Below are 9,920 nucleotides of genomic sequence, written 5' to 3'. Positions count from 1 at the left end.
TATCTATCTATCTATCTATCTATCTATCTATCTGTCTATCTGTCTATCTCCCTGTCTCCTTCTGTATGGTCCACTCAGATCTCAGTGGCAAAAACCTATGCACAGTTACCAAGGTGACTTAAAATTACAGGGCTAAGCAGCAACACATCTAATTAAAAAAAAAAACTGGCATTGTTTTTTTCCTCTTCCAGTTGCTTTATATATGTAGTGTGCTTATTATTGGGTTTAAAGATAATGTAATACAAAATGTGTAAGTTGGGGGAGATAATTCACTGAATGCAACCCTTTCTGCAGACCTCCCAACTCATGGGATGGTGCCCATGAATAATGCCACCAAGGGCTGCAACGAGTCTGCGGATGAGGTCACGGGTCCCTGCAGCTGCCAGGACTGCTCAGCCGTCTGTGGCCCCAAGCCCCAGCCCCCACCCACTCCCACTCCCTGGAGAATCTTGGGCCTGGACGCCATGTATGTCATCATGTGGATCACCTATATGGCATTTTTGCTTATTTTTTTTGGAGCATTTTTTGCTGTGTGGTGCTACAGGTAAGCGGTTCTGTTTTTTTTCCAGGACAAGAAGGGCAAAATTACCCAAGTGGCTCTTCCAGTTTTCACTTAGCAGGCCTCAGTTTGAACAGGAAACAAATACAGTTGTGCCCTCTATAAGGACATTGAGGTCAATGGACTGTATGTGCTACAGTGGTCCCTGTACCTCACCTCAGTGTGCAGTAGGCTGTACCATCGGTGGGGGGCGGGGGTGAGTACCCTCAGATGCCCACTATGAGAATCTAGACAGTTTCTCAGAATACACCCTTGTCATTAAGCAACACATGCCTGCATCTACATTAATGCCATTCCATGAACTGCTTCTGTCCTGTAAGTAGTCAACAGTCAAGGCCCGTTTAGACATTTCATCTTTCGAAGTGGTTTTATTGATTTATATGAAATGATGTTTTAATTTAAATCACTGTGCATTAACCACCCATTCTTCAGCAAAAACTCTTATTAGCCCAGTTTGATTCTATTTCAGTGCAGTGCTGTAGTCCTTTTAGATGTTTGTACTTTGACTTATCACGATAGTACATTTTTTAAAAATTTATTTTAAAATTTTAAAATAAGCTGCATAGGTAGTAGAGTTTATACATATATGCTTTACTCAGCTTCTCTGATGTAACAATTGACATCACCCAGAGTTTATAACCCTCACAACCCTGAAAATAACACTGAAGTAATTAAACCAACTTCTTTGTTCAAATTTCACCCATTTTCCACTAAGACCCTTTTCTGTTTCAGGATCCCATTGACATTCTTTTGTGTGTGTGTGTGTGTGGTGTTTTATTAGGCTTTATTGTCTACTCTATGACAATTCTTTAGTCTTTCACAGTCTAGACATATTTTGTGAATTATCCCTTACTTTAACCTTATCTGATATTTTCTCATGTGTTTTTGACAAGAATCTCACAGAAGATACACCTTTCTCAGTGTGACCTCAGTTCCCGGTGACATTAACTGATCACTTGGTTAAAATGGTATCTGCTTGGTTTCCCTACTGTAGAGTAACCATTTTCCTTTGTTATTGATAAATATCTTGGGGTAGACAGGTTGAAACTATGCTAATACTTTGTGTCTCCTCAAAAATACCACTCACCGATTTTAGCGTCCATCCATGGGTCTTGCCTGCCAGCAGCTACCACTGTGATGTTTACCTAGCAGGCTTTTGTATTTCCCTTCCACATTTACTAATTGACTTACTCTGGACAGAGTTTTCCCTCCTTCCCCACTTTCTTATTTGTTCAATTATGTGTACATCATAGAATTTGAAAAATTCTATGGGCTTTTTCCAATACCATCATTTATTTCATTGCTTATATTTTTCCAGTTTTGGCCATTGAGAACACCTTCTAGCTCACCTATTTCTTAACATGTCCCTACCCTTCTCAGGCTTGTTATTTTTTGGCATCACAAGATTTTCGGACTCTGTTTTTTTAAGGACTGGTGTTTTAAAACCAAGATCTAGGCACTTGATGTGCTTCTTACTACTGTAGTATGGTATTTACTATTGTTTGTAAAGATCCTAAACCTTTTAATGTAAAAGGGGTACAAAGTGAAATGATCTTTATTTTTTAATAATAGCTTATTAATTTCTTAATACCTTAAAATTTCTCCTGAGACTAGTGAGCAGAGGCATCTAGAACAGAGAACTTAGAGAAAGAAGACAACAACATGGAAGGAAGGAAAAGGGATGAGGAAGTAAGCTTTAACTAGACTATGGAACAGCTAGAGCAGCCTCATCCTGAAGCCCACTCATACATCTTACATGCTTTCATTTTTCAGAAAACGGTACTTTGTTTCTGAGTACACCCCCATCGATAGCAACATAGCTTTCTCCGTGAATGCCAGTGACAAAGGTAAGTACATTTGTACCTAAGTAAGAGTCAGGGTCTATTGGTGTGAGAGCATTCATTTTGAGGACACAGCTGTGACTAGGGCAGACAGGGTCCTTGCCTTGTGGCAGTCATAGTCTAGCCTGGGTGACGGATGGAAATTGAGTGGTTAATATACAATAGAAAGGCGTAGGCTGGGGTAAAGAGCTGTGGGGCAGAGAGCTATCAGCAATGGATGGGAATTGCTAGGAGAGTGTGCTTAGAGAACTTTCCTTTCAGAGGCTTGTGTGTGAGCATCACTCCCCGGTGGAGAGTTAGTGGGAGGGTGGGGGTGATGGTTATTGGCAGGCAAGAAGGGTGGCTTCCAGCACAGGTAGGTACCTGAGGACCAGGTATCTTGTGCATGTCCTGGTGCAGCATGAGACCTGCCAAGTTTCACAGGGGCTAATGCTTTTCCTGTTCCGACTTCCAGGAATGGCTTGGCTCTTAACTTCCACCCTCCCTTCCTCTCCCGCTCTTCCAGGAGAGGCAGCCTGCTGTGACCCTTTGGGTGCAGCCTTCGAGAGCTGCTTGAGGCGGTTCTTCGCACAGTGGGGCTCCTTCTGCGTCCGACACCCAGGTGGTGTCATTTTCTCCTCCCTGGCCTTCATTGTCATCTGTGCTTCTGGCCTGGTTTTTGCCCGGGTCACAACCAATCCAGTCGACCTTTGGTCCGCCCCCAGCAGCCAGGCGCGTCTGGAGAAAGAGTACTTTGACACCCACTTTGGGCCTTTCTTCCGCACGGAGCAGCTCATCATCCGGGCCCCCAACACGCAGACACACACTTACCAACCATATCCCTCAGGATCTGACGTGCCCTTTGGACCTCCACTCGACATAGAAATTTTGCACCAGGTAATCTATGGTTTGCAAAAACCAATCCATCAAATCAGTGGTCTGCTGGCTTTTGACTAGTTAATCCTGAAAATGTTCTCAGTAATAGTAAAGATATTTTTCAAGAAAGTATGGGAAAGGTGAACACCAGGGATTGCACTGATGAAAGTTACTGTGTACCACCTTTGTATTTATTTCATGTAACAGATCTTGTGTCTTTCTTGAAATTGAGGTAAGCATCTCTATTGAAGCAAAAGTATTTTTTTAAAAAGATTTATTTATTAGTGCATACAGAACTGGGGTACAAGCCAGAGGTGCAGGGGCGGTGAGAGGATTCACCAGAGACAGAGTGGGGAGTAGAACAGGCTGACTAATGACGTACACTGCTGAGGGGAGCAGCGGGCAGATCAGGAGAGGTCTGCCGCACTGTGTGGGTCACCTCCAGGGCTATGGGATCAAACTCATGCGGCAGTGGCTTCGGAGAGCTTCATAATACAGTACTTTAACCTGTTGCACCACCAGGGAGGGCACAGAATATATTTTTAATTCATCTCTGGAACTTACAACAAAATTTCCCTTAGTGTTTGAAAAGTAATAAGCTGGGACTCAGAAAAGAAGCCCCTTGTGCTTTCTGGGACATGCAGGATTGTGGCCAACCCTGCCTCAGGACAAATATTTTGTTGTCTTACTGAAAGAGCCCTGCCTGCCTGTGGAGAAGGGTGTGTGTGGAACAGATCTGCCCTGTTCTCTCCCAGAGGCCTTTAAATCTTGCCCTTCTCCCAATCACACTTAACTAGAGAAATGTATCTGTGAGTAAATTGCATTCCCCCCACACCTTTTTTTTTAAAGAATACAAAGCAAAATTTTTATTTTGAATTTTTTTTTTAAAACATCCTTGGTTATTTTTTCACAATGTAGGATTTCTTTCCTTGGGTATGGTCACCATAGTTTTTCCACCACCAGTGCCCAGAGTCCACTCCACCACTCTCCACATTGCCCCTTTTTCTCCTCACCCATCTCTGCACTCTCTCCCCTCTCTCCTGGGTGTCTCAGATCGATGGTCAGCTTTCAGGGGTCAGTCTTAACAGTTTGTCTATATCTGATCCTTTGCTAGGTTTCTCTAGATTCCGCATATAGTGAAACCATCGGTTATTGATCTTTTTCCTTCTCGCTCACTTTGCTTGTAGTTTATACAAGCAAACTATGTTTATAGCAACACTATTCACTTTTTAAAAAATGAACATTACATAGTCATATGGTTTTACAAGGTACATTGCACATACTTATAGAAAGTTTGTAGAAAAGAAAATATATCAAAATGATCCCAAGACTATAGGGCCTCTTCTCCTCTCAGTGACTCCCTGTTGCTTTTCCCCAACTTGTTGCCAAAGACACACAGCATTGTGATTTGCCCAGTGTGTATCCTCTAGTATTCACTGTTAGAAATTACGGGAATCAATATATGAATAGTCATAGCATAGGGTGGTGCAGTAGGTGGCATGTTGGTGGTATTGAGAAATGTTAGGAAGCAGGACCTCCCTCATGGCACAAGGGGTTGAAGCACAGTACTTATGAAGCTCTCCGAGGCCACTGGAGTATGAGCTCAATCCCCAGCCAGGGAGGTGACCCACAGGGCGCAGCAGACCTCTCCTTACCTGTTCATTGCTCCCTCCGCAGTTTATTTCAGTATATCTGTGTGTTTTTCTCCCACTCTGTCTCTGGCAAATCCTCTCACCTCTGCACCTCTGGCCTGTACCCCAACTCTTTCTATGCATGAAGAAATATATAGATATGTATTTTTTTATGATAGTTTTTTTACATCATTTTATGCATTTTTCCATCACAGTTGCAATCCCCTTGGGTTTCCCATCACCAAATCACCCCTGTGCCATCACCATAGTCCAGTGCATCTCCCTCCCCCCACTGTTTTTGATCCCATTCCCCACTCCACCCCCACAAAATGTCTCTGGTATATAGCTGTTTATCATTATTTTCTTGCCTATCCCATTATATTCCTTCTGGCTTATTTCACTAAGCATGATCTTTTCCAGTTCCACCCATGTTGCTGCAAAAGATATGTGTTTCATTTTTTTTTTGGTTGGTGAGTAATATTCCATGATGTATATGTATCACATCTTTTTAATCCAGTCATCCATTTTGGGCATTTGGGCTGTTTCCATGTCTTTCCAATTGTGAATAAAGCAGCAATAAACATGGGGGTGTAGGTATCTTTTTGAATCAGTGTTTCTGTGCCTTTTGGGTAGATACCTAGGACTGGGAATGCTGGGTCATAGGGAAGCTCCATGTTAAGCAGTTTGAGGAACCTCCAAACAGTTTTCCATAGTGGTTGTACTAGTTTGCCTTCCCACCAGCAGTGTAGGAGAGTTCCCTTTTCTCCACATCCTCGCCAATATTTGTTGTTGCTAGTTGTTTGAAGATGTGCCATTCTCACTGGGGTGAGGTGGTATCTCATTGTGGTTTTAATTTGCATTTCCCTTATTATAAGTGATGTTGAATATTTTTTCATATGCTTGTTGGCCATCTGCATTTCTGTCTTTTTAGCTCTTCTGCCCATTTTTTGATGGGGTTGTTTATTTTTGTTGAGTTTCAGCAGTTCTCCTTATATTTTTGTAATCAATCCTTTATTGCTAGTTTTGTGTTAGAAAATTTTTTCCCAATCAGTGGGATGTCTGTTTTTTGTAATGTCTCTTTTGCTGTACAGAAGCTCTTTAACTTGATGTAATCCCATCGAAATAGATATTTAAAAAAAACAAAGAAATAAAGCAGTGTCAGGAAGACCAGGCAAATTGCCCCCTTCTGTGGCTCTCCTGGAAGGTGAGAATAAGTTCCTGAGAACATCCTGTGATCAGCTGTCTTGACTGAACTCTGTCCTGGTGTCTCCCCCTTGTCGAAGTCTCTGGAGTGCTAGCAGGGCCTGCGTCCTCCTGTACTGTTCTGAGTGGGACTTGGGCGTTGTAAAATCCTTAGTCCTCTCCTCATAAAATTCTCCCCAAATATTCCTTATCTTCTGTTTCCCTTTGGGGAAACAACAGTTAGTCAAAATCCAAGAGAAATTTTGATGTGTTCCTGGGTTTACTTATTTTCTAAATCTTCTTTCAGGTTCTTGACTTACAGCTAGCCATCGAAAATATCACTGCGTTGTATAACAATGACACTGTGACGCTTCAAGACATCTGCTTGGCTCCTCTCTCACCATATAATAATAACTGCACCATTATGAGCGTGTTAAATTACTTCCAGAACAGCCACGCCATCCTGGACCACAAAATAGGGGACGACTTCTTTGTGTATGCGGATTACCACACACACTTTCTATACTGTGCACGGTATGTGGTGGGGCGTTCGTTCTTCCCCCCAGTATTTGAGCATTTGCTGCAGCGACACATTCTTGTAGGTCCTAGAGTCCCATGATGAGCGAAGGGAGCAGGCCCTGTAAAGCCGACACTCCCGTGGAGGGATGAAGATGCTGAACAGACAGCGATAGTCCAGGTGGAGAAAGTAAAACCAGGAAGGAGAGCGAGAGCAGAAGGGGTGTACTTCAGAAGGAGAGGAGCAGGGGAGCTTGTGACTCTGAGGGAAATGTGTATACAAGCAGCCAGGACAGAGGCCCCGGCCTGGGAGCATCTGGCCACATAACCAACTCCCTCTCAGCCTGTACCGTGAATCTGGGCTGATAAATGTGTAGTGGCCTCTGTCACCTTTTTCTGGGCTGGTTTCATAATAGAATCATAGATGCCTAGAGCATTTTTTCTTTTCTAGCCAATGTAAATTGAAATTATGTTACTGGATTGTTTTTAAAATGTGTGCATCCCCTTCCTGACTGGGATGCAGTTTCAATTTGGCAAGCTGATGCCCTCCAGCCAGGTGCAGGTATGAGAATAAGCCAGAGCAGCTGTGCTGGGTGACCTACCTGTGAGGTGCTCTCCAGCCTCGGCCTGTGGTGGGAAGAGCGGCTTGTTCTGGCCTGCCCTCAGCCGGCGGGGTCAGCAGAGTGGAGACACTTGTTCAGCCAGCCAGATGATCCTCCCCCCCCCTTCTTCATCTTGGAAACAAAAGTTACTCCTTGTATCCTTTGACAGCCACTCAAGCATGGCTTGAGCAGTGTTCCTCGTCCAGTTTGGTGACCTTAAGTTCTGTTTCTCTAACTGGGATGACTCGTTAGGTAGTTGGGCCACTCAGTATTTTGCAAGGAAGTCACTTCTAAAATCGTGAACTCTACCCATAGTGGCAGGTGTCTGTCCACATACTTCAACCAGCCTCTCAGGGTAGGTGGACAGGGCAGCCAGGGGCAATTTGAAAAGCAAAAATTAATAGCTCATTTTTATAATTTGAGAAAAAAAGCTATTTGCTTTCCATTTTATAAAAGAAAAGAAACAATTTTGGTGACAGGAATCTGCATGAAACTTGTGTTTCATCCCAGGGGTGAGGGACACACTGGTGTGAGCAGCCCCTCTCCTGTGTGACGGGACCTGTGTTTGGTTTGTAGTGATATTTGTGCCTCTCCAGCACTCGCCTCTCCTCACCCATCTCCTTTTTCCGGGCTTTTCCCTTTGGAAGTCCTGCAGGAGCCACTAGCACAGGCCACCCAGAATCCAACACAGGCCTCCTTGCTTCACACACCTTTTGTATCATGTAATACCACCAACATCCACCAGCTCCTCAAACCTGACTTCTGGTCCCCCTTAATCCTCCTGCTGTAATTCTTGTGGCTTTTAACCTCCAGGTAAAAATCTCAAAGCCATACTGTGGTGACACCGTGCGGTGCATGTAGGGTGGTGAGGAGCCCAGCTTCTGACTGCAGCCTTGTGACCTGTTTAGTGATCCTTGTTGCCTATGTAGGCGATCCGACCTCCAGGGCCCGATCCCATAGCCCTTGATTCTGAAGCGTGGTTGCTTCGATTACAGGCTAGAACTAGATCTTTGAAAATCTCTGGCAATATTTGGCTTATGCTCTGTGCTGAGAGGCTGGTTCCTCCGCCCCTAGTTATGTCTCTGCCTGGTCATCCCTTGTGTGAACTGTCGTACAAATCCTGAAGGTCTCCTGCCCCCTTTTCTGTTTGCAGACCTTCTTTGACTTTGCCACCCTTATCTTTGTGAAGTGGCTCATAATGTCCCCAAATCTTTGTTCCCCAAACAATTGTACTCCCTACAGGGTAACAATCCAAACTGCCTAGCATAGTTATTGTTTCTTCTTTTCATTGTCCTTTACCTCTTTCCAAGCTCATCACCATCTCTCTTTCCTACTTCATGGCCACACATTCTCTCACATAAGATTCTTACTCTCTCCTCTTACTTTCTACTTTCACATGCCTATTCTCATCTTTCTCCCACACTATGATTGTAGTTTATTCGAACACCCGTATTTCCTCCACACAGGCAACTTCTCTCTTGGCCTTAGAACAGGTCTCTTGGGGGACAGTTGCCCTTGTATTAGTTGCACCCCCGGGCACCCCATGCCATGTGTTATCGATCTTAGTGCTGTATTTGTCTCTCTCACTCAGTAACTCTGAGCCCCCAAGCAAGTGCTAAACTGTATGTCACCATGGGACTTTAGTGCCCATGTCGCTGAGAATATAATCAACCTCATTTACTGTTGGGTAAATGTTTAGATCTCTGATGTCTTCAGACATACTCTAACTGGGAAGTATTTTCTACACTCATAGGGCTCCTGCCTCTCTGAATGACACAAGTTTGCTCCACGATCCTTGCCTGGGTACTTTTGGAGGACCTGTGTTTCCCTGGCTTGTGTTAGGAGGCTATGATGGTAAGTGAAAGTAGCTTTTACTTTTCCTACTAGTAAAGTGGCCTTTGTTTTGTCATTCACAGTCAACAATAATGGAATATTTCATAATGTGGACAGTCTACTAACTTCTTATCTCTTAATCACAAATATAGTATCTCTTTTGGGTTTTATTCTGGCTTTAAAAGGAGTGGATGGTGTTAGCCTTTTGGCAGCCTCACTTGGGGACTGTGTCAACAAGTAAGGATACTTTCTGAGAATAATGCAGTTCTGCGCATTATTCAGTGTCAAGGAGTTCAGGGGACCCTTAAAACTCATCTACAGCACTCTAGGGAGTCTGAGAACCTCAGGGTAACATCTGTCAGGAGGAAGAAACATGAGATGTGGAAAAAGAAAATAATTGATGGTTTTGGGTTTTTTTTGCCTTGAAACCAGTTGGTTAAGAATTCAGACTCATTTATAGTAGGAAGAGCAATTGCTTTGCTCTTTGCTGGTCTCTGTGGCATCTTAGAACAGATTCTAGTAGGTGTGCTGGGGTAATGTCTCATGGGCCAACTCTGCATCCGAAGCCTAATTAGAGGCAGTTCAACAGGTTTTTCTCCAGCCTAATAAAGAGATCAAATAGTGCCCTTCCCATCACCCAATGGGATAGGAGAAGTTATGATCTGTGTTTAAATTTTACTCGGCCTCATAGAATAAAATACCATCTAATTAGCAGGGAAGACATGGTGTCACCACCTGGCTAGCCACAGACATCAAAGCTAAATGTGATTTCCACCTACTCTTTCCACTAAAATAAACTCCTGGAAAGCCAAAGATGGAGATGTAAGTAATAAAACTATTAAAGAACTAGAAGAAAATACAGGAGGAATTTTAAAATAATGTTAAGGTGAAGAAAGCATTT

The 9,920-nt window shown here is 43.5% G+C and overlaps 1 protein-coding gene across 2 annotated transcripts in view; it reads left to right on the top strand.

The window, feature by feature from the left end:
- Window positions 1-9,920, top strand: part of NPC1 (Niemann-Pick disease, type C1) — a 45,826-nt gene that overhangs the window by 20,514 nt on the left and 15,392 nt on the right. The window contains exons 6-10 of one of the 2 annotated variants that reach the window (XM_004683788.2): window positions 295-544; window positions 2,333-2,406; window positions 2,906-3,276; window positions 6,376-6,602; window positions 8,940-9,040. In XM_004683788.2, coding sequence (XP_004683845.2) covers window positions 295-544; window positions 2,333-2,406; window positions 2,906-3,276; window positions 6,376-6,602; window positions 8,940-9,040 — 1,023 coding nt within the window. Of the gene's footprint in view, window positions 1-294; window positions 545-2,332; window positions 2,407-2,854; window positions 3,277-6,375; window positions 6,603-8,939; window positions 9,041-9,920 lie in introns of both variants that reach the window. The other variant, XM_012725873.1, reaches the window with a different exon arrangement.

Source organism: Condylura cristata, unplaced genomic scaffold, assembly GCF_000260355.1.
Source record: "Condylura cristata isolate star-nosed mole 26May11 unplaced genomic scaffold, ConCri1.0 scaffold00016, whole genome shotgun sequence".
In the NCBI taxonomy this organism is placed as follows: Eukaryota; Metazoa; Chordata; class Mammalia; order Eulipotyphla; family Talpidae; genus Condylura; species Condylura cristata.
Note: the sequence above shows the minus strand (reverse complement) of the source record. Positions and strands in the feature narration are given on the sequence as shown.